Source organism: Trypanosoma cruzi, genomic scaffold (assembly GCF_000209065.1).
Source record: "Trypanosoma cruzi strain CL Brener 1047053516721 genomic scaffold, whole genome shotgun sequence".
Lineage (NCBI taxonomy): Eukaryota > Euglenozoa > Kinetoplastea > Trypanosomatida > Trypanosomatidae > Trypanosoma > Trypanosoma cruzi.
The window spans coordinates 1-22,114 of record NW_001849506.1 but is presented as its reverse complement, the minus strand read 5'-3'; the positions used below and the strand labels follow the sequence as shown (position 1 = coordinate 22,114).

Sequence of the window (22,114 nt, the reverse complement as noted above, 5' to 3'; positions counted from 1 at the left end):
TGATTTGGGCCACCAACAGTCAATTTAGTATTTTTTTCTTCTTGTGTTTTTCCTTTTTTTGTGTGTGTATTTCAATGCGTGCATGGCTTATTTTATTATTTTTGGTACGTTTCCAAAGGCAGTCTCCCGCCTCTCACCCGAGCGGTGCGCTCAGGTGGAGCTGGGAAGGCATTTGGAGTGTTGCATCTTCCTCTCCTTACATTTTATCTCTCTGTGGGGTTTGTTGTGCGCCACTTTCTTTCTGTCTCCTCGTTCTCGTTACCAATAATGGCGGAAGAGTAATTTTTTATGCCTTCATGGAGATGAAGGAGGTCCAGCCGCAGAAACGCCTCCAACCCGCGTGCGACGCTACGGGTGAGAATGGTTTTCCACTGACAATTCCTTGTGAGCGACAGAAAGTAACAAATTTGGCACAGCATAGACCTTTACGCCGTTTTTTGGAGGCAATGCGAGCCGGCAATCAAAATCCATGCGCACTCAAAGGCTCCGCAGTTCATCATTTGAAAAAAGATTTGACAGGGGACGACAAACAGGCGGTCTCATCTTGCGAGACACCTTCACGCAGCAGTCGACTAAGAGAAAGGTATGAGTGTATGAAGAAGATGCGCTTTAATGAAACTCAGGAAGCCCTTGCTCGTGAGTGTGATCTCTCAAGAATTATCATTGAGCTTCAAAAGCGCATAGAGGACGCGGAGGCATCACGGGAATTTGAACGGGAAGTCCACGCGCGGGAGTCATTTTATCTCCTAAAAGAAAATGAATGTCTCAAGGAGCAGGTACGGACGACGGAGAAAATGCTTTTGGATGCCCGCAACAATTATAATTTGGAGATTTCCAAGTTAAATGCGAGAGTGTCTGACCTGGAGGACTCTCTGGTTGCCGAAGGACAACGCGCCAAGACGAGGGAGGCTGAACAGGAGCGGGCCATTCAAAACCTATGCAGTAACCTCTATACCACGCAGGGGGAGCTGGAACGTTATGTGGAGACAAACCGTGAGTTGGCTTCCGTAAAGTCGTTGCTGGAGGAAATGAGAGCGGAATCTTGGAGGGACAAGCGAGAATGCACTGTATGGTACGAGGTCCTTCGACGACGTGAGCTGTTTATGTTGCTTGAGCGAGAAGCATTTACGGAGCTGCAATGCCTATGCATGCAAGAGATGAATCGCTTTTGGCAAATAAAGGAAGATTCGCATCAAGCAATGTTTTGTAGCGAGGCGGAGCGGTTTTTGGGTCAAATACTAAGAGAAGCTGAAATTTGTGATGAGATGAAGCAACTGATGTTTGACAACGCCACTGCTTCAATAGAGAAAGAGAAGTGGATTTCACTTCACTTTTCCAAGGTGCAGGAGCTATCTCGACTAGGCGAGAAACACGAAGCACTTTCTACCCTACTGGCTCAGTATATGCGTGAGGTGGAGGAAATTCAGCAAAGCAATCTAGAGCAGGTGCTGCGTCAGAAGACGGTGGATGATGCGTCAATCGTCTACATGCTTCATCAACGTGACAATGAGGTCTCGGATAAGTTGCGTACATGGAAGGGGGCACTTCAAGAGGCGCATAAACTTTTGACTGCGTTACTGAAGCGGTATGAGCCTTTTCAGCGTGGTGATGAAGTTTTTGTTGGGAGGGTGATGGAATGGTTGATCTCCGCACCACATGTAAAAGAGGTGATCAATGTTTTTTTACCATAGTTTATTACGGTTCATTTTATATATGCAGGCACGTACTTACTTGCCGGGTTTTTTTTTTTTCATTGCGATGAGAGGTGAGAAAGTATTGTGTGTCTTTAATGTCAGCTAGCTTTTTTTTTTTTTTTTTTTGAAGTTGTTTTACTTTGAATAAAATGCAACTATTTTAAATATGTTGCTAATTGTGTCCTTGCAGTTTTCATGAAGAACATGCAAACCTTATGGGATATCTATTTTTTTTTTTTTTTTTTAATATATTATTTTTAGATATCGACGTCTGGTTGTGTGCGCATTTTAGAGCCAAGAAAGGAGTGATGGAGTTTTTATGCTGTCAGGCGGAAATTGGCAAATTGATTCGGGAGAAAACGGAAGAATTAAATGATATCGGGGCGGCATTGGCGTTTGTTCATCACCACGTTCTTAGTATGATGCATAAATCCGAGACTGGACTATCAATGCCTGATGTGTTCCCTTCATGTGCTCTACAAAGTGCCTCTGGCAAATTGTGTCGTTGTAGGGGCATGATTCAGGAGGTGGAGCCAAACATCTCTTTTTATCGTGCGTCGCGTTCAGACTTTTTTGGTGCTGCTGAAGAAGAAAATATGGCGTTGCTAGAAGCCACCCTTCTGTACGTGATTCCCGTGCCTGGTAATTCCCACTTCTACCGTGTGCCACAAGAGACGATGAGTGAGGAACGGGCTGCCATGCATAACGTGCCAGCTGTTGGACAGGTTTTTGGTGATCGCAAACGTCGGGAGCGGTCGGATGGTCCGTTGCAAAGTTCTGCTTTGGAACGTGAAATGAAACAGTTTCGTCAGGAGGTGGTCTTCCAATCAGATGGGGCCTCTCAACCGATGCGGCAGTTGTCACTCTATCAGAAACTTAATCTTCCGCACCCACCCCTTAGCGGATTCCTTCATACAGCGTGTGTTGTGACTGTTATTCAACACCCCGCCGTAGAGAGGGACCGGCTACGAATCAACGATGTGGTGGATTTTTTTGGGTTTCTTGACGAGGATTCAGCAATGACGGGCGATCGGATGGCGGCGTGCCCATTGGACGAGTTTGGGGCTTTTGCCTCTTGGCATGCAGAGCAAATTCCACCATCATTATTGTCACGAATGACTTGCATCTCATGGAAGAAAGTTTTTTCCACTCCAATTTGCCCAGTACCAACAAACTACTTTGAAACCAAGCGTCCACTGGTTTTGCTTTATCTGGCGAACACAATTTGCCAAGGAGATGCATTACTTGCTGAATACATCCTTTTGCACCTCAGCGCCCGTGTTATTACGCACGAGAGCGCCACACCTGTTGGTGATATTCCTCTGCGTGTAGAAGCGCAGGCCATTGACCCCGAGATGTGGTCATCCTTTATGCGAAGTATTTCACCAGTAGGTGAAGTGCTGCTTGACGCATCGTTGTTGTCAAGTGTAGATCTCCGCATTGTGCCCCGACAAGATCACATGGCGAATGTGCTTCGCACCGGTGTTCTACAGTTAGCCAATGGGACGCACGTCACCTTAGATTGCCAAGCCGTTTCCAAGGCAAGCAATGCGTTGCATGAGGCTCTTTTTGCCGTGATGCATAAACAGGTTCTCCCACTTGAATATCCCTATCAGCTACATGAACTGCCAATCGACCTTAGCTTTCTTGCTCTTTCCACCGCGAGGATTTCAGAGGAAATGGAACTTCTTCGACTTGCTGTATCAGTGCGATGGCAGCCGGAGCTTCCGATGGCTGCAATGGACCTCACAAATCTTTCTGCTGAGGATGTGCAGGATTATTTTTCGCATGTGCGATGCGTCTGTCGAAGGTTTGTCAGTGAGGACAACTCCCAAGCGCATCGATTGGCTGAAAAGTTGGTTTGCTTTTCGCATTCAGAACCCTCATGGAATAATCACGATCCCTTTATTCATAACAACTCCTTTTCTATGGCCGCCGCACTGATGCGGGCTTGCGCAGCGAGTTTCGGTCGCGAAACGATTTCCGATGGCGATATCGATCACATTCTTCTTCTTGAAAGGGACCGGGTGGCACGTCGCTGTTAAGAAGAACCAAGTAAAAAATACAAAAAAAAGAGCGGTTTTTTTTTTTTTTTTTGTGTGTGTGTGGGGGGGAGGACACGGCTGTGCCTTTCATTGTTGTTCACTTTCTCCCTCTCCTGCGGTATGTGCTTGTTTTTTTATTATTATTTTATTTTGTTTCTTTTCTTTAGAAGAAGCAACTTACATTGAATCAATTTTATTTTTGTCTGATTATGTCACTTGAGGAGGTTGAGCCTAATTTTTTTACCCTTTCGCCGGATTCACCCTTGCGGGAGACGATACAAAGGGCGTACCGTTGGTACTCCCCCAGGTTTTCACCATGCGATGTTCCACGTTTTGCCGATGTGGGGAGCATTACGGAAGAGTGGAGTGTGATGCGTGGAATACGCGATTTTCTTGTGGCTCGTTACAGGAATCTTCCCGAACCCCCGACTCACATAATGGGTTTTGATGCACGTGGATTTCTTCTTGGACCCATGATATCCGTGGAACTTGGAGTACCGTTTGTGCTCATGCGGAAGGCGGGGAAGAATCCCGGCATCCTCATTGAAAGTGAACCATATGAGAAGGAATACAAGGAGAAAAAGGCTGAGGCCATGACCATACGTTGCGGTAGCATTGGTAAGGGTTCACGTGTTGTCCTTGTAGATGATGTTTTGGCTACTGGAGGAACGGCTTTGTCAGGTTTGCAGCTTGTTGAAGCGAGCGGTGCCACCACTATTGAATTTGTTGCTATTCTTGGAATAAAATCCTTGAAGGGAGCCCAGCTTTCACACTCATATGGCAATGGTCGCTTCAGCAAGATTCCGTTCTTCGCACTTGTAGACGAAAGTGTACTAACGGAGGCGAATTGTGGCGATACGGCCGGATACAATGGCCCTCGGATCATCGGCTATCGCGAGGCATTGAGCAGGATTTAGCTGGCTTGCGCGCAAAAGCGAGGACGGGTGACTCTTCTTTTTTGACTTTTTTGTTAGCGCAACGAACGAAAGCTAAAAGAAGTATAGTGGATACCAAAAACAAACAAGCAAGCAAATACAACAACAACAACAAAAAACAATGTGTTGATAATTAATGGCGTATTGGAGCAAAAAAATTTTGCTTTTTCCAATGTATTTGCGTGCGCCTCCAGTGTGTGTGTCTTTTTTCCCCCCTTATTCACAGGAGGTTTGGCGTGAGGAGACGAGAGGTGATGGGGGAGCGATAAGAACACACATAAATCAAAGCAAAATAATAATAATAATAGGTGAATTTTTTTTTCATTATATGCATTTTATGGGATTTGGAGAAATAATTTGGCGACAATTTTTGAGTTGATCATTAAAGGGAGGGTCAATGTCTCTTGCACAATTTCCTTTTTTCCGTTGATCCCCACAGTGTGCCTGTGTGCTGTGGTTAATTTCCTTTCTCCGCATACATGTTTGTGCACAAATGTATTTATATATGTCTGAGGAAATAACGAGGGGTGAACGTGCTTTTTTCAATATCGTATTTTAATCTGTAATCTTTTTCACTTTTATTTTAAAAGTAGTTTCTATTCTCTTTTTTTTTTTTCTTTGTATTTATTTATTTTGTAGCTGAGATGGCGATCGCTGAATGCTCGCCCAATCATCTTGTACTTAAAGAGTCGCATCCGTTGTCAAAGGACCTCTACGCGAACGTATTTGGCGAAACGTCGTCGTTTCCCGGCGACAATGCGACTCGGTTATTTGATGTCAGCAGCATTACTGAGAATCCGCCCCTGTTTAGGAAGGTGATTCATTTTTTGGCTCAGCGGTACCGCGATATGGGCGATGCCGGCCCGACGCATGTCCTCTGCGTGGAGTCTCGTGGGTATCTTGTGGGTTCGCCACTGGCTTTAGAGCTTGGCGTTCCTCTTGTTCTTGCTAGCGCTACGAAAAGATTCCCGTCTACTTTTCTTCCGGAGGGTCAGGGCCCTATGGTCCTGCCCAAATCCTACTCTGTTCGTAACGGAAGCATTTCGAGTGACTCCCGCGTGCTCATTGTGGATGACTTCATTGCCACCGGACGATCCCTCGTCTCCGTTCTACGCCTCATGGCGATTGTTGGTGCCAAGGTGATTGAGGCGGTGGCTCTGTGTAATGTGCCGTCCCTTGACGGGATTGGGGCCATCCACAAGTCCGACGGCTGCCGCTTCGGGCAGACCCCCATATTCACGCTGATGCAACTCAAGGCAAGTCAGGAGACGGTAAAGGAACAAATCGCCTATATTACCCTTGTAGGAATGTCTCATATGTGAGCAACGAGCGAGTGGAAAGAAGCCGCGATTGGAGCAATGAAACGCGGTTATCTTGTCCTGCTCTTCTTTTGATTCCTTGCGGAGCCTACCCAGGCCAGCGAAGTGAGAAGGAAGAAGAAAAATAGTAATAAATAATAACAAGGCAAGAACCCAAAAAAAGAAAAAAAAAAGCAATGAAAAGTGGTCAAAAGTAGCGGCGAGAGTAAGTGAAAATGAAATAAAGGCGAAAATGTTGTTTTATCTTTTATTTTATTTTATTTTTGTCCGTGCGTGCGTGCGTTTTTTTTTTTTTTACTGATGGTTTACTTGTTTAGGTGCACCCCACTTCATTTATTTTATTATCACTGTTTTATTTCTTCTTTTCAGGGTTGTTTTGCGCGTGAAGCCGTGGGGCATGGGTTTCCAGAGGAAAAAAAAATAAAGCGTTTCTTTTGTGTTTTTAATCTAATAGTTTTTTTTTTTTTTTTTTTTGTATGCGCGCTTGTATTTTCTTTTTTTCTAGTGAAAATATTTTAGTGAACCCTTTTTTTCTCTACTTTATATGTGTGTATATTTTGTGGTCCCTTATTATTATTATTTTGCTTTTGTTTTGGTGTTCGTCATGTCATGAGAATTTTCTTTTCATTGCCTTCTTTTTGTTGTTGTTCGTGCGTGGCTTTTAGCCGAGAGTTGGCCTTTAAGCCCATCATTTATTTCTGATGTCGCATTTTTTGGGGAAGGGCAATGCCGCGACGTTTTTTGCGATGGTCCTGACCTCAGGCCAGGCGCTGTTCTTCTTGTACCACAAGGATAGTTATGCGGACAATCCGGTCATGTTGCGCAGCAGCAAACCGATGGTGATGCGTGACGTGTTTTTGACAAAATGCTCGAGTTTTTTCCCCAATCCGCTCTCATGCGTTTATGTTCATAAAGCCTCCGATGCTTTTTTGAATAGTTTGACGTCATGGCTTCTGGTAAGGCCAATTGTGGATGTTATTGGGTGGAAATCGGGCGTTGCACTTTACGCTGGATCAGGGCTATTTAGCAGCTTTGCCTATCTGTTCGGATGTCAGCTGCGTAGGACCAAGACGAATACACAGTTTGATTGCAATGCCACTTCTAATGGTGCATTTGCCGGATTTGCGGCTCTCAGTCTGATGATGCCAAAGTGTTACATACCTGCGAGCAGGCGTGCTCCTGTTTACTACGTTGGAATCCCATACATTGTGAAGTGTGCATATGATGAGTATATTGGGCCTACATTTTTTGAGAAGAGGGAACCAGGCAACATAGAACTGCGTAACTGGGGGTTTGTGGGTGGCGTATTTTTTGCATTTATTTTTTCTTCTTTGGTATTACGAACTCGCAGTGATTTTGGGAGAATGAATTTGTTTTGGACAAATCTGAAAAAAACTTCCTTGTAGGTTGTATTGACTTTGTAACTTTTTGACTGTTGATGGCGTAGGATGCATAGGCGGTATTGTTTTAGATGATATGCATGATTTAAAGATATCTTTTTTTTTTTTCTTCTGTGTGTGCGTTTATATATATATTGCCTTTCTTTCTTTTTTTCTTTTCTCCATGTGTATGTAAATAAATGGACATAAATATATTCATACATGTCTTAATGGAGATTTTTTTTTTTTCTTTTCTCAACAACTTTTTTGTTGATTTTTTGTTTATGGTCAAGTTTTTTAGTCTTTTTTTTTTATTTGGATTGCTGCTCAGTCTTATGTACTCTAATAATCCTTCGAACAACGAAATTTCCGTCATTCTTTTTATAAACAAAGAACGTTGTGAGGGGATTTCCTTTTCCGTTGAGAGGGATGCTCCTGCGGACATGCCCGTGGAGGGCGGTACCAACACGTCGGCTATTCGAAAGGCTGCACGGCGGTACAATGGGCTGTATGAGCTATTTTTTTCTATGGAACTTGAAGAGAATAAACTGAGTGCTTTTGCAAGGGGACGCATTGTTGGGCATGTCCTTCTACCATCTGGTGCGATACATTACCTTGGACCGCTAATGCCCCCCGGTGAACCTGTAGATTCGGCCATGTTTGTTGAAGACATACCCGACACCATACAGCTGCGTTTTACCCTTGATATGAAGGTTCCTGTGGGTGTCTCGGCAGTTTGGCCAGCGGAACTGCTCCTTGCCGACCACGTAATGGCTATTATTGACAATGATGACTTATCCGGCTCAGTTCCATCCTCACATGTGCAGAATCTTGTGCGTGAGCTACCGTTTTACAACCGCGGCATGAGACGCTTCAACAATTGGTCTAATTTTGTTCGTTTTTTTGCGATGTACTACCATTCATGGGAGCTGATCCAGTATTCGGAAGAGATGCATGAGCATCTTGGCTTCAGCAAACTAATGCTTGCCGGAGAAATGCGTATGGTGTCTAAAAAATTTCTGAATTCTTACATGCGGGCAGACAAAGAAAGGGACATAATTCGTTACGAAGCATTCTTGGAGTTCCAGCATTTGCTGCTTTCGTTCACAGGGCCGTTTGATGGCACTAGGCGCAGCCCAAGACTGAGCAATGACGCCTTTCGGTTGCTTGGGGAGTCACGGAGTTTTCGAACTTTGAACACCGTCAACTACGTACGTATCCTTCGGCTCGTTGCACTGGACCCTGAGCGCTATGTTCTTTTTGACGCCCATCATCCCATTCGAATCGATTGGAAACACTCCGAAGAGACCACTCCGGGGCTGGTGGAGATGTGCCCGGTATGAGGTAGGAAGTGAGACCACGATGTCATTCTTATAAACCTTTACCGTTTTTTTTTTTTCGGCTTTTTTTTACTGTTCTTTTTTTTTTTTTTTTTGACTGCTCGTATTGACGTAAAAGCACGTATTTACATATATGTGTTTACTTATCTGTATGATGCTCAAGTAGGGCAACAGAGGGTATGGGAATACAAGTATCTACACAGAGCCGTTTTTTGTTTTCTTTTTTACTGCGCATACACATAAATATATCATATATTTAAATATATGTATGATATTATTGCAGGTATGTTTACTCTGTGAAGATTTCTTTGCTTAGAGCGTCAAGCCTCTCTGTTTTTGCTGTGGAAGCGAGAAAACAAACAAACAATCAATAAATAATAATAAAAAAAAAAAAAAAAGACACAAAACAACAACAAAACGGGCATGTTGTTTTGAATGGTGACATGTGTCTCTCTTAATTAATGGTTTTGTTAGGGCCCCTCTCTTTGTCTTTTTTCATCATCATATTTTTGTTTGGTTTTGAGTTCAGTTGTCCTTGCGACTATTCTGTAGAAAGGATTACCGTGATACAATGCCTGGTAGGCACGGCAAGCAGCGCGTGAAGCGGAAGAAATCTAAGCGTCAAAAGCCCTCTGAGATGGAACGTGTACTTTTAGATAGCATTCATGGACGTAAGAGAAGAGAGCGCGATATTCTGAAAAAACATCTTCCACCACCTGTAAAGCTGCGGAGCACGAAGGTGGCGCTGAACACCACACTTCCCATGTTTAATCCTTTGCCTCCCACAACTGTTGGCGCGGCGGCGGAGTCAAGAGCAAAGAATAATAAGGGGAAGAAGCCACCGAAATCCCGCAAAGCCTAAAAACGGCAGATTATTTATTATAAATCTACGTACTTTTGTACCATTGGACTGTGCTTTTTTGTTCGTGTGTGTGTAGGGGAGGCAGAAAAAGAAGTTTCTTTGCAACGGTGGTCGGAAAGCGTTTATCTTTCTCTTATTTAATAACGCTACCAATAAAAATGAAATATTAATCACAAAAATAGAAGGATATCGGTGTGCGCAATAGTCTTCTTTTTTTTTTTTTTTCTGTGTGTGTGTGGCGAAGTGGCTTCGTTATTTTTGGATTGTTAACATTGATTTATTTTTTCGGTCTTTTTTTTTTTTCCATTATTTTGCCTTTTCTCCGTACATGTGTTTTTTTTTCTTGGAGTATACAATGTAGAAAAAGGGATTTAACGTAAAAGGTATGACAACTGTGACTTTTGATATTGGCAGCTGTTTTACGAAGGTGTACTTTGGCGGAGATACAACTGGCAGACGTGTCTTTAAGACACCGCTGGGACTTCGAAAATTCAAAGAGCGCTTTGATATTACATTGGAAAGTGCGGTACTGGATTATTTCTTGAGGAGATTGTGCTCTGCTGTGGGTTTACTTGAATATTGTAAACGGATTGAGGTGCTGGTCTCACCAGGGGATTCTTCCCTGTTCACCCAGTACGTCCTGCGTTGGTTGGCTTCGGCCTCGCTTAGTAGATTGCCAATAGTTGTAGATGGCCCTTCTTGGTTGTTGAAAGCCCATGGGATGACAGACGGTTGTGTGGTGGACATTGGTTACCAAGCCACCCGTGTTGTTCCCATTCTTTCCTCGATTCCAGTGGTGGAGGCAATCACTATCGGTAGCGGAACAAGAGAGTTTCTTGCGCTGTCGGCAGAGGGATGGCTAACCTCATCCGAAGCCATTTCACCGTCATCATCATCATCACAATTGCAGGGTTTGCTAATTGAGATTTCGCAGTGCATATTCGTTCTTCTTGAAGAGGCCGTGGCTCATTGTAATGCGCATACACAGCGTCCTTTTGTCTCTGCTGTGTTTCTCCTCACAGGAGGTGGAGTCGCAGTGGAGGGACTAGTGAAGGGGATTCAATCTAGTGTTCTGAAAATGTGGCCTAACTCCCACCTTTTTTTTGCTGAAACAGCTTCTCCCGTCCTATAGAGTTTATCCCTCACCTCGTGAGAATGGCCTTGTATTTTGCATGTCTTGCATTCTTTTCATATTTGGCGTTTTTTCTTTTTGATGGTATTTTACGTCGTTTGTATCTCGTTAAACGTCTCTACGTGACGCTTGTGATTTGTTTTTGACTTTTCCCTATTTTTTTTTTTTTTAATTTCTTATCAATTGCCGCGTTGTGTCCCTGTGCTGGTGCATGCTCGTTTAAACATAATAGTATTGGCCCATTTTCACGACTGTTATTGGATCCGGATGGTTGGGGAGAATTTGGATGATGAGAGTCTTATGGTAATTGGCGATGCAGAGCGGATGAACCTTTTTGACCGCATTCAGAAACAGAAAGCAATGGAAAAGCAACAAGGGGTGAAATTTGTGTCGCGCAAGGGTCTTCCCACGCCATCCATGGAAGAACTACAGTCAATCCGTGATCGACGAGGGAAACAGGCCGACATGATGAGAATGAAGAGACATATGGAAGCGGTAGAGCGTCGCAAGGTGGTGTGGCGCGACTATGTTTCGTATGAACCTCGGGGTTGTGGGGTGGAGCAAACCCATTCTACACACGTCGACACAACTAGTCTGGAAGGGCGCGCGGTGGTTCTTTCGCCCCTTCTGGCGTTGTTTCGTATGCTGGTCTGCAATAACCGCGCCAAAAAACGGCTTGAGAGACTTCGCGAAGGACGATCACTGCTTTTGCCTGAGGTGATGTCCGGCTGCAATGAGGGTAAAACTGTTGCAGAGGTGGCGAGCATTGTGGATGAACACATGACGGTGGTGCCAGCTTGTGTTAATCGAGGGGCCCCGCTACCGAAGTTGTTTTTGGTGACAGGCTCATTCGATGCGAAACCCCTTCGGAGCCCGTTTGTTTTTCTTTCGAAACAGTACAGAAGAGAACGTCTGCCGGAGTTTTCTCTCAATTTGAGCCAGGCAGTCAGTAAGGAGTACGCTGCATACGTGAAGCGTGATTACAAGGAATCCTCCGCCGTAACACTTTCGGATTTTGCGCAGCCACCTATAACAATTGAAGCATTTGATGTAAATAAGAGAGCATATGATGTGGCCCACAGAAGAAATTTCGTGTTGGGGTACGATAACTTTAGCACTGCAGCTCGACAATCACAACCTTTTCCTCGTGGCGAGAAGCGAGAAGAGGTAAATAAGACCGATGACGTGATGAATGGTATTGGGCTCTCACAGGAACTCTCTCATCTTGGTATTCCTTCGGAACTAGCGGGACCCCTGCCTGAAGACTCCATGAGCGGAAGTGACGACGGGGACTCTTCTTCACCGTTTCAGGCGGATATTTCTTGGTTGCCATTGTTTTTCATGGTAAAAAAGAGTGATGGTGAGGACTCATTGAGGCCGTGATTGAAGGTGCTGCACATGACGGTAGAGGCAATTTTTGTGAAACGAAACAACACCAAAAAACAACAACAATGTTTTCCCTTGTTTTTTCTTTCTGTCTCTCTCTCTCCCTATATATATATAGTGTGTGCCTGCGGCTTAGCTTCCTTTATATGGTTGGCCTTATCATTACTGTTACGGATGTCCCTCACGTGTGATATTATTATATGTATTTGTATGCACACATTCTTTTTTTTTTTTTTTTTCTTCTATTTTTGTTAATAAATGCAGTAGAAATAAATCGTGGCATATGTCGATCAGGCTATCAGTATTAGGCGAATGGAAGTCTGATAGCTCAATACAGAAGTGCGAAATATGTGAGGTCAGATTTAATTTCGGGTGCAGGCGTCATCATTGTCGGTACTGTGGCGGTATTTTCTGTGCGTCATGCTCGAGCTTTTTTGTTAAATTACAAAAGCTTTATGTAAATAAACGACGACGGGTGTGCCGCAAATGTTTTGAATTTCTCTCAAAGACACCGCAAGCCACAAATCCGTCCTGTGCTAGTGTTCAGAGCCACCATAAAGAGTTGAACAGTGTGAATGCTTGTAATTGCGAGTCCGATCGTTTGACTACTGAATCCGCCCAGGCAACAACTGTTGTCTCTTGGACGCCACGAAGAGAAGAAGATCGAAATACCGCAGTTACATTTCCCGACGAGGAGAATGCTGACGATGCTGATTTGGATGATGACGACGACGATGTTTCTGCTGCTGTTGCAGGTATATACTCCTCTATGGATGATGGCCAAAACACCGGTAGCCTCGCCTTTCTTGCTGCACTGCAAGACAACCTTCGGTATTCAGAGGGCTCTGACGTAATTCATGTTCTTATTTATGTATCAGCCACGAGGTATCAGGTGATTTTAGTTACGGTGAGTGATGGGGAAACCATGTTGATGCTCGCTAAGCGTTTGGTGGATGTGTACTTCAGGTTGGACAGTGGATCTTTCAAGTCGATTAGCACGGCTGAGAGAGAGAATTTACTGCAAAAACTGAGGTTCTCAAGTGAATCCATTGTTATAGAGAATGAGGCTAATGCGAGTGATGTGGCATCTCATTGTAAACACTTGGTTCTCTCGACTCTGTCTGTTTCCGAGCTGCAACATGCGCACGATGATGATCCTATTGAGGGGTTTTTCCGTAGCGAACTCTGCAGTGAAAATAAGGACGATGTGATATGTTAGTTGTTGCCTTTTTTTTTTTTTACTTTCACGTGTTTTTGTTTTTTAAATTTCCGTGTGTGTTATTTGTTGGTGTTTTTTTTTTCTTTTGTCTCTGGCACAATTTGCAGAAAAAAAAAATAAATAAATATAAATATAAATAAACGCTCACGAAATGGACAAGAAAAAAATAGCCCTCATTTGGCTGCCGTCTTTTTTTCTTTTTCTTTTTTGGTTTTAAAAGAAATTTTTTCGTTGAAAAACTGTGAGTTTTCCCTCGTCTGCGTTCTCGCACTCACGGAGAAACAAAAGGAGGGGGAAAAACTTATGAATTCCTGTCATTCCAATTGAAATGCCAGTCCGCCCTCCTGTGGAATACGTGGATGCTCGGCCTTGCAATCCGCAGTGTTCAAAACATCTCATATTTATTGATTTGCAGCGTTTTTAGTTGTTTTTTTTTTTGTTAGAAACTTTTTGGAACGAATGTGCGAGTTGTGGGGGCGAATTTTGATGGTGCTGCGCGGGAAGGTGGCGGCTGCAGTTTCTTTCTGTCGTCCCACCCGCCTCCTTCATTGCGCTTCACGCGGTGCTGGGGAGTCCGGCGGCTAAAAGGGGCACTAAATTAAGGCTGCAGCTTTGCTACTTTACGACGAGTTTGGCTATTGTCGATTTATTTATCTAATAGTTTTTGTTGCGTGTGTATGAGTGCTGTATAATTTTTCTTTGGAGCGCGTTGATGCAGAGCGATGTGTGATTAAATTGTCTTCTCCCATTCCGTTGTGTTTTCCTCCTCTCACATTTCTGAGGATAAGACGTCAACGACCTCATCTAAGCACATGCTCATTTCTTGTTTCTTTTTTTTTCTTTTCTTTTCTTTTTACGTTTGAAGAAAATGGACGTTTCCGCTTTTCTGAAGGAGTTTAAGAGGGCGAGGAAGGAATCTGGCGGCAGCGTTCCTCTTGGTGGCGAGGAGAACGCGGGTGCCGCAGGTATAACAAACGCATTTTCACAAAACGCAACAACAAGCGGACGGATTTTATCTCCGGATGACTCGGGGGAAAGCGAGCAGAGCATCAGCGATCGTGAAGCCGAACATGCGCCGCCTTCATATCTCTGAGAAGCAAGAGGCAACGGTATGATGCATTTGGGCGGCGCACGCAAGAGGGAGGTTTGGGCCGTACACGCGAGTCTTTTACGGAGATAAAAACGTACCGGACGAATCAGTTTCTAAAGACGGACAGCAGCATCCCCAATGCGACAGTTCGGAGGGCAACTCACTCCATTCCTTTACGAGTAGCAGCCAAGAGGGGTGGCGCGTAAACCGTTAATAAACTAAGTGATGAGCTCTTGCGGAAAAAAGAACTCTCTCTATCAATCATTGGTGGTGAGGGAGCATACAGGCAGTTGTTTTGCGGATGATTCTCGGGAGTGTGCATTGAGCACAGGCGCTGAGGACTTTCTTGTCTGTGTAGATGATCTTATTGCCACTGAAAACACGGCTATGGATCAGTCTCCTTTTTTTTTGGTTGAGGATCGTGCGGCACAACTGCAAGCCAAAAATGAGGGTGATGTGGCCACAGCCACACCGAAATATTCCACGGAAGAGCAGCAGTCTTCTTCTCTTCCTCCTCCTCCCCCTGTTGAGGTGGAAGTGCGCCATGAGAAACCCAGGACTGAAAGAGTGAGTTTGTTCGCTCGAGCAAAGATGTGCTCTAGTGCGACTGCCGCTGTTGTGAATAGGGAGTCAGAAGTCTTAAATACGAGAAAGTTTTTGAAATAATTAGATTCTGACGAGGAGAAAACAATAACTACCACCACCACCAAAAAATGGATTCTTTTGAGATAAATTGGAGTTCTTTCAGTTTCTATGCATTTGCTCATTAGGGAGGGGCATTGAGCATGATCTTTGGGTGCGGAGGGATTTTGGCATCACCGGAGTCAAATTTTTGTGTTCCATTTATATTTCCACGATGCCATAGAATGGAGGAGAGGGGTGAAGAAGAGAAAAAAAGAAGAGAGAGGTGGTCGCTTGACATGGATCGTTTTATTATTGGATCCTCAATTGGTGAGGGCCGCTTTGGCGTCGTTTGTGCTGCAGTTATTAAGGAATCTGGAATGCCAGCCGCAATCAAATTCGTCACAACTCCACGTCTCGATGAGGGTATTCCGCATCCCACAGCGAGGGGACTACTTGTTGCAATGCGATTGGTGCATCCTTTTGTTATTCGGACATATGAGGTAGTTCCGTGTGGCTGCTCCTTGGCGTTAGTGATGGAGCGTTGCAAGACTGACCTGGCAACAGTCCTCTCAGGGAGAACTGCCGGCAATCCTCTGCCCGCGTTAGAGGCAAAGTCTTTGTTTAAAATGCTTCTTTTGGCGTTGGCGTACATACACAGCGAGGGTGTTCTTCATCGAGATGTGAAACCTTCAAATTGTTTCTTGACTGCGGAGGGGGAACTACGCCTCGGCGACTTTGGACTCAGTCGTGTATGGGATACGGAGGCATCCATGACTCGCGAAGTCGTTTCGAGGTGGTACCGAGCTCCCGGGTTACTTCTGGGCCAGCGACACTACGGACCCGAAATTGATGTGTGGTCATCAGGGTGCGTATTTGCGGAACTTCTACGAGGGCACAGTGGTGCTCTTTTTGCGGGCGATGGAGATATTTGGCAGTTGTCACGAATATTTGATGTATTAGGGAAACCGACGCCCACATCGTGGCCATCGGCGGTGCTGCTTCCCGATTGGGGAAAGGTGCACTTTGAGCCGAAGCGTCCTCTTCCTCTCCGTGAATATTTCCCGGATGCCTCTGAATGTGCATTGGATTTGTTGCGAAGATTACTTTGCCTGGATCCTCAAGAGCGTTTGACTGCGGCTGGCGCCCTTCGTCACGCCTACTTTAGTGAATACCCGACGTGAAGGTCCATGAATAAAGGGACGCGGGGGCTATATGTGGTGTGCGGGGATGAAAATTGGAATTGCTCATATAAATGCGTGCTTATTTTCCTTGACAATCCTTTTTGGTTGTTGTTGTTATTTTAATGGGTTATTATTATTATTTTGATTATTGTTTAAATTTATTTTTATTTTTTAATTATATTTTGTATTTGTTCTTGTGGATTTTTAACTGCGAAGCCCAATTTTTTTCCAAAGTAAAAGAAAACTAACGCGTGTGCGAGAGAGAGAAAGAGGGTGACGAGTACATATCTAACATAATAATGTATCGTTGCTTTCATCATTTCTCCACGTTGCCACTGGCGTTTGTACGACGGACTGCCACAAACAGTGACGTCAATCGCCATATTGGACCATCAGCGGCAGAATCAATTTCTATGCTTCGAATAATTGGCAAAGAAAGTCTGTCGGACCTCATGACTGCTGTGATCCCAGAGAATATTTTGCGAATTCCTTTAAAAGAGGCTCCGGCGATGAGCGAGCAGGATGCCCTTTCGCTTCTCCATTCACTGGGTTCACGGAATAAGGTATTAAAGAGCATGATTGGGCAAGTATACGATGAGCCAGGGCACACCACCTGTAATACTTCGTAACGTTATCGAGAATCCTGCATGGTACACCCCATACACTCCTTTCCAGGCTGAAATATCTCAAGGCCGTCTAGAGTCCCTGTTGAATTTTCAGTCCATGATTATAGACTTGACGGCTATGGATTTGGCAAATGCATCTCTTCTTGATCAAGCTACTGCATGTGCTGAGGCAATGTACCTTGCCTTTCATCATGGTCGAAAGGAGCGTATGACCTTTTTTTTTTTTTTGTATCGAGGGATGTCTTCCCATCTTGCGTAGAGATGGTAAAAACAAGAGCTGAGCTCCTTAAAATAAAGGTCGCTGTTGGTGATCCAAATTTGATTGATTGGAGCGATTCCTCACTTTGTGGAATTTTGGTACAAACTCCAGATGCCATGTGGATGCTTCATGATTTTACGACACTGTTTGAGAAGGCAAAGCAACACGGTGTCGTCAGTTGTTGTGGGACGGATTTGATGGCTTCTGTTCTTCTCAAACCTCCGGGAGAAATGGGAGCCGATGTTGTTTTGGGATCTGCCCAACGTTTTGGTGCCCCACTAGGGTTTGGGGGGGCCTCACGCCGCATTTTTTGCTGTCAATGAGGAATTTAAGCGATTGATTCCGGGTCGCGTCATTGGTATAAAAGTAAAGACTCGACGGGTTGTCCGGCCATACGCATGGCGCTTCAGACGCGGGAGCAACGTATTAAGAAGGAACGCGCCACATCCAATATTTGTACTTCACAAGCTCTCCTAGCAAATGTTGCGGCATTTTATGCCATTTATCACGGCTCTGAGGGCTTGAAGGAAATTGCAAGCGAAATGCACAGTAAAGCCAAAATACTTTCTGTTGTTTTAGAGTCTGTAGGACATACAGTGGTCAATGGTACATTTTTCGATACCATCACCGTAAATTTAAAAGGTATAACGCCTGAAGACCACGTGACATGCTGCGTGGAAAAAGGCATTAATATTTTTGTTGATTATAGTCATGGCACCGTCTCTATATCGGTGGATGAGGCCACTACCGAGGGCCATGTAGTGTCTCTCTTGGAGGCAGCAGGGCTAAAACTTCCTGTGATAGGTGTCCTTTCAAAACTCGCAGAACAAAAGAGAGCAATGCCTTTGCAAATGTTACGAAAATCTGTCTTTCTTGGGCATTCAATCCTTCAAAAGTACAAAAGTGAGAGTGAACTTATGCGGTACATTCACCGTCTTCATGGAAAAGATTATGGTCTCATGCATGGTTGTGTGCCCTTGGGTTCTTGTACCGTGAAACTTAATCCAGCTGCCGCCATGTTTTCCTTGTCGTTGTAAGAATTTACCAACCTTCACCCTCTTGCACCGACGGAGCAAACGCGAGGACATGATGCGTTGTGTTTGGATCTGGAGCAGAAAATAAGGGATATTACCGCTTTAGATGCCGTATCGCTTCAGCCAAATACTGGTGCTCCGGGTGAATATGCTGGTCTTCGTGTGATCCGCTCGTATCATAATTCAAAAAGGGAGAGCCATCGCAATGTTTGCTTGATTCCAGAAAGTGCTCATGGCACAAATTTTGCTTCGGCTCTCTTGGCAGGGACGGTGATTGTAAAGATAAAGTGTTTGGCGGATGGAAGGATTGACATGAAGGATTTGGAAAATTCTTGCCAAAAGCATACAAAAGAATCTCTCGTGCATTATGATAACGTATCCGAGTACGTATGGTTTGTTTGGCAGGGAAATCTTGGCCATTACTTCAATGGTGCACTACGATGGAGGGCAACGTTATATTGATGGTGCAAACATGAATGCCATGGTGGGTTACACAGCACCTGGATTTATTGGGGGCGATGTGTGCCAGATTAATCTCCACAAAACGTTTTCATTTCCTCATGGTGGTGGTGGGCCAGGCATGGGTCCTATTGCTGTTCGTCAGCACCTGGCTTCATTCTTGCCAGATTCTGTTTTTATTCAAAATGTTGGTGGTTCCCAGCCTTTTGGTCAAGTCTCTCAAGCAGCATACGGATCGGCGTCTATTCTTCCAGTTTCTTATTTATTAATGTGGATGCTTGGTTCACGGGGTCTCAAGACATGCACGGGGTATGCGATTTTAAATGCCAACTATTTAAAGAGGCGTCTTGACGGCCACTGCCCAGTTCTCTTTCCAGGGGAAAACGATTTCTGCGCTCACGAGTTTATCATAGATTTAAGACCATTTAAAAAAACAGCACAAATTGAAGCAGAAGATGTGGCGAAACGACTTGTGGATTATGGCCTTCACTCACCTACCCTGGCATTTCCTGTTGCGGGAACACTCATGATTGAACCCACAGAGTCAGAGCCAAAGCGGGAGTTGGATTGTTTGGCCGATGCACTTATTTCCATTCGTACCGAAATTGCATCCATAGAGGAGGGTGAAGAGAGCACAACGAACAACGTTCTTAAGAATGCCCCGCACACGGCAAAGTGTGTCACATCAGATGATTGGGACAGGCCATACACCCGGAAAACTGCTGCATTCCCTTCGAGCCATTCACACACCGAAAAGTTTTGGCCTTCAGTTGCCCGCATCGATGGAAGCTATGGGGACAGAAACTTGATTTGCAGTTGTGCATCGAATAATTTTTGTGAGTAAAACTGTTGCAATGGGAGGCAGTAATGTTTTATTATTATTATTTATTGCCAATTTTATATTTTTATTTGTTTCTGCATCCATTTCTTGGGTGATGGAGTGTTTTGGGCCCATTTGTGTCTGATGTGATAAAACTGAACAGGGGGAGAGGGATATTATTGTGTGTGAGTGTGTGTTTGTCTGTGTGGTCGCAGAATGATTTTATGGTCTTATTCTTTATCCTGTCAAGTGCTCTTCTTTAGGATGTACAATAATTCCAATGCGAAGATGCTTTGCCCTTGCAATCGCCTGGATTTTTCCTGCTTATTATTCCCTTTGTTGATACTGTTGTTGATTTGTGAAGGTAAAGCTTTACTGCAACTATACAAATGCATGTTTGTGGGATTATTATTTTTGTCAGGCCAAAGGTGAAGTGAACTAAGGCGTCTGCCTTTCCCTCACTGTCGTCAAGAATATTTCCGGATACTCATCACGCAAACGTCTCAGATGTAATTTTTTCCTCAGTTTTGAATAATGTCTTGCACTTCAACAACCTCCAGCTTTGAGATAAATGGGGGTTACGATGAGAAGGAAATCGTCTACACACTTTTTTTTTTTGTATCTTTTAGTTTTTATTTTCTCTTTTTGCTGTTAGAAAACATTGAACGAGAGGGTTTGCTGCCCTTTTGTTTTATTCGTCCTCTCTGCCGGACGGCCAGTTCTACACAAACGTGCTCCTCGGCACCTCAGTTGGTGCTGGCGGGTTTGCTCACAGTTGTCACTGGCAATCGCATGCGCCAACTTTCCGTTGCTTTTTTGCATTGACGCAATTATTTTTATTTATTAACTGAATCTATTCTGTCCGGCGTGTTACTTTGATTGGATTGTGTGGGACTGCTCGCTAACACCATCAAAGAAAACAGGCTGAAGAGTTTACTTATTTAAACGTCATCTTGTGCGCAGGTATTTTCTTACGTTCTGTTGGTGTGCACTCAAACAGCGAGGGATCCGGAACTATGCGTGCGTGGAATTCTTCTTGCCATGTGAACTGCGGGCAACACTGAGGGGCTGTCACTTTTACTTCGCAGAGTTGTTGCGTCTCTTTGCAGGGTTGGCAGGGAAATTCCATGCAGCCAGCTACTGCTGGTGTGTCCTCAAATGTTGTCACTCCATGCGAATAATGTGCTTCAGCGAGTGAGGGTGTTGATTGGGTTTGTGTGCACTCTGATTCTGTTTGCTACTTTGTGTGGGCACGCAACAATTGGTGGGTGGGAAAATGGAGCGGGGCGATGCATGGCCGCGTCTTGCCCATCTTTCACTGCACGATGGTGTGGTGCACATTGTGGTGTTGACTCTGCGATGTGACTGCGGTCTCCTGCGCGGCAATGGTGGTGGGTGGAGGAGAGTGTTGGCCCGCTGCGGGACGGTGGGATCGTGCCTCCTTTTCTCTTTGTTTTTTCTTTTTTGTGAATGTGTGCACTTATTTTTGGTGTCGGTGATGGGCCAAACCGACACACAACGTGAATAAAACAAAATAAAAAAGGGCGATAATGTGGCGGTGTTGTGGTCGATCACACGTCGCATCGCTGCGGAGGCGGTGGGCCTTGACTGCTTCACCGACGGGCGTTGCAGTGTGGCTGCATGGCGCACCGACCGTCCCGCCGTGCGAGTGCCACGCCCAACGCCATTGGGACTGCGGGACGAAAAAGCCGCGAGTGTCCTTTGGAGCCAGCGGCACCTGCTGGCCGCAGTTGGGCGGTGCGAGTGGGACGCTTCACCACACGGGTGTTGTGATGGCGCCTTGCAGTAGCTCCAGTGTTGTTTCCGACGCTGCAGCTCGCAGAGGAGTGGCGGAAACGCGGCGAACAAATTGGACTATTGACAGTTGGCGGCATAAAGTACTGCTGGAGGGAAAGGAACGCATCCGAAAAGTGAGGCTGGATGGTTTACTTTGTAATTATATTGACGGCGGGGCCGTCGTGGAATTCTATAGGAGGCCTATATGTGGGGGTTTTTCTATTAGCTCCACGAAGTTCATCCACGAAGAAGTGCTATTGAGCACAATAAAGGCATCGCCGCCATACCAAGAGATTTAAAAAGAGCGTGAGGATATGCACGTGCTATTGGAGGCTTCAAATAAGCTTGGAGACGAAAGTATTATCACTCTCAGGCAATGGAGGGACTTTGAAGAAGGTATACGGTCATTCCTCTTGCAAGGGCACGGATAACCACAGCCTGCTCCTATGTACTGAGAGTAAAGAGGCAGGAGGAGGAAGAAAGGGCAAGGCAAGAACGACAAGAACTGGGAATTACCGTTTCCTCTGCGTACTGATGATGCGGTGTTTAAAGGAAGGGTTTGCGTGAATAAAATGAAGCTGAATGAATTTCTTACGATGGAACTGGACGGCAGAGGGCGTTGTGGCCACCAATCGGGATGTCTTGCTGGAGGAGCTTTTAAAGGACTTCAAGAAGTATATCTGCGATGCGGGAGTATTGTGCGAAATACAGGCATCAAATCATTACAAGAGGATGGAGAGGGCTGTACGGGATGAATTGAATATGGAAGAGGATTTAAGCAGGCTTTACAAAAATGCTGTGCACGATCTACTGAGGTGTTTGGTGGCTACTGCATTGTTTTGTTTCTCGTGTGTTGGTTGCGTTGGCTTTATTTTATGCTGGAATGTACTTATTTTTTTTGTGTTGCGCCACT

General features: G+C 44.9%; 12 protein-coding genes and 2 pseudogenes across 12 annotated transcripts, besides 15 other annotated features; all 14 read left to right on the top strand.

Moving 5' to 3' along the window:
- Positions 1–12,761: part of a sequence feature (heterozygous, Esmeraldo-like haplotype) that runs on past the window's edge.
- On the top strand, positions 447–1,691 carry Tc00.1047053508207.90 (hypothetical protein, conserved; the record flags this gene model as incomplete). The annotated part of the gene is made up of 1 exon (XM_813321.1): positions 447–1,691. One exon carries the CDS (start codon positions 447–449, stop codon positions 1,689–1,691), a length of 1,245 nt encoding a protein of 414 aa, XP_818414.1.
- Tc00.1047053508207.80 (hypothetical protein, conserved) lies at positions 1,910–3,739 on the top strand (the record flags this gene model as incomplete). The annotated part of the gene is made up of 1 exon (XM_813320.1): positions 1,910–3,739. One exon carries the CDS (start codon positions 1,910–1,912, stop codon positions 3,737–3,739), a length of 1,830 nt encoding a protein of 609 aa, XP_818413.1.
- Positions 1,920–1,954: a sequence feature (AT_rich).
- Positions 3,869–3,891: a sequence feature (AT_rich).
- Tc00.1047053508207.74 (adenine phosphoribosyltransferase, putative) lies at positions 3,949–4,656 on the top strand (the record flags this gene model as incomplete). Its single annotated transcript, XM_813342.1, has 1 exon — positions 3,949–4,656. The coding sequence occupies one exon, from the start codon at positions 3,949–3,951 to the stop codon at positions 4,654–4,656; it is 708 nt and encodes a 235-aa protein (XP_818435.1).
- Positions 5,226–5,309: a sequence feature (A-rich).
- Positions 5,319–5,996, top strand: Tc00.1047053508207.70 (adenine phosphoribosyltransferase, putative; the record flags this gene model as incomplete). Its single annotated transcript, XM_813319.1, has 1 exon — positions 5,319–5,996. The coding sequence occupies one exon, from the start codon at positions 5,319–5,321 to the stop codon at positions 5,994–5,996; it is 678 nt and encodes a 225-aa protein (XP_818412.1).
- Positions 6,448–6,467: a microsatellite.
- Tc00.1047053508207.64 (hypothetical protein, conserved) lies at positions 6,695–7,399 on the top strand (the record flags this gene model as incomplete). The annotated part of the gene is made up of 1 exon (XM_813341.1): positions 6,695–7,399. One exon carries the CDS (start codon positions 6,695–6,697, stop codon positions 7,397–7,399), a length of 705 nt encoding a protein of 234 aa, XP_818434.1.
- Positions 7,573–8,715, top strand: Tc00.1047053508207.60 (hypothetical protein, conserved; the record flags this gene model as incomplete). Its single annotated transcript, XM_813318.1, has 1 exon — positions 7,573–8,715. One exon carries the CDS (start codon positions 7,573–7,575, stop codon positions 8,713–8,715), a length of 1,143 nt encoding a protein of 380 aa, XP_818411.1.
- Positions 8,760–8,807: a sequence feature (A-rich).
- Positions 9,065–9,130: a sequence feature (T-rich).
- On the top strand, positions 9,284–9,574 carry Tc00.1047053508207.54 (hypothetical protein, conserved; the record flags this gene model as incomplete). The annotated part of the gene is made up of 1 exon (XM_813340.1): positions 9,284–9,574. One exon carries the CDS (start codon positions 9,284–9,286, stop codon positions 9,572–9,574), a length of 291 nt encoding a protein of 96 aa, XP_818433.1.
- On the top strand, positions 9,960–10,706 carry Tc00.1047053508207.50 (uncharacterized protein; the record flags this gene model as incomplete). The annotated part of the gene is made up of 1 exon (XM_813317.1): positions 9,960–10,706. One exon carries the CDS (start codon positions 9,960–9,962, stop codon positions 10,704–10,706), a length of 747 nt encoding a protein of 248 aa, XP_818410.1.
- Positions 10,861–10,881: a sequence feature (AT_rich).
- On the top strand, positions 10,974–12,089 carry Tc00.1047053508207.45 (hypothetical protein, conserved; the record flags this gene model as incomplete). The annotated part of the gene is made up of 1 exon (XM_813346.1): positions 10,974–12,089. One exon carries the CDS (start codon positions 10,974–10,976, stop codon positions 12,087–12,089), a length of 1,116 nt encoding a protein of 371 aa, XP_818439.1.
- Positions 12,312–12,342: a microsatellite.
- Positions 12,376–13,311, top strand: Tc00.1047053508207.40 (hypothetical protein, conserved; the record flags this gene model as incomplete). The annotated part of the gene is made up of 1 exon (XM_813316.1): positions 12,376–13,311. One exon carries the CDS (start codon positions 12,376–12,378, stop codon positions 13,309–13,311), a length of 936 nt encoding a protein of 311 aa, XP_818409.1.
- Positions 12,762–22,114: a sequence feature (areas not merged during assembly with more than two copies in the genome that could not be assigned to a particular haplotype).
- Positions 13,322–13,405: a sequence feature (A-rich).
- Positions 13,419–13,452: a sequence feature (AT_rich).
- Positions 14,138–14,165: a microsatellite.
- Positions 14,627–15,067, top strand: Tc00.1047053508207.31 (uncharacterized protein; the record flags this gene model as incomplete). Its single annotated transcript, XM_813347.1, has 1 exon — positions 14,627–15,067. One exon carries the CDS (start codon positions 14,627–14,629, stop codon positions 15,065–15,067), a length of 441 nt encoding a protein of 146 aa, XP_818440.1.
- On the top strand, positions 15,187–16,206 carry Tc00.1047053508207.20 (protein kinase, putative; the record flags this gene model as incomplete). The annotated part of the gene is made up of 1 exon (XM_813315.1): positions 15,187–16,206. The coding sequence occupies one exon, from the start codon at positions 15,187–15,189 to the stop codon at positions 16,204–16,206; it is 1,020 nt and encodes a 339-aa protein (XP_818408.1).
- Positions 16,306–16,396: a sequence feature (A-rich).
- On the top strand, positions 16,506–19,430 carry Tc00.1047053508207.10 (annotated as a pseudogene).
- Positions 19,455–19,495: a sequence feature (AT_rich).
- On the top strand, positions 20,955–22,114 carry Tc00.1047053508207.5 (annotated as a pseudogene; the record flags this gene model as incomplete).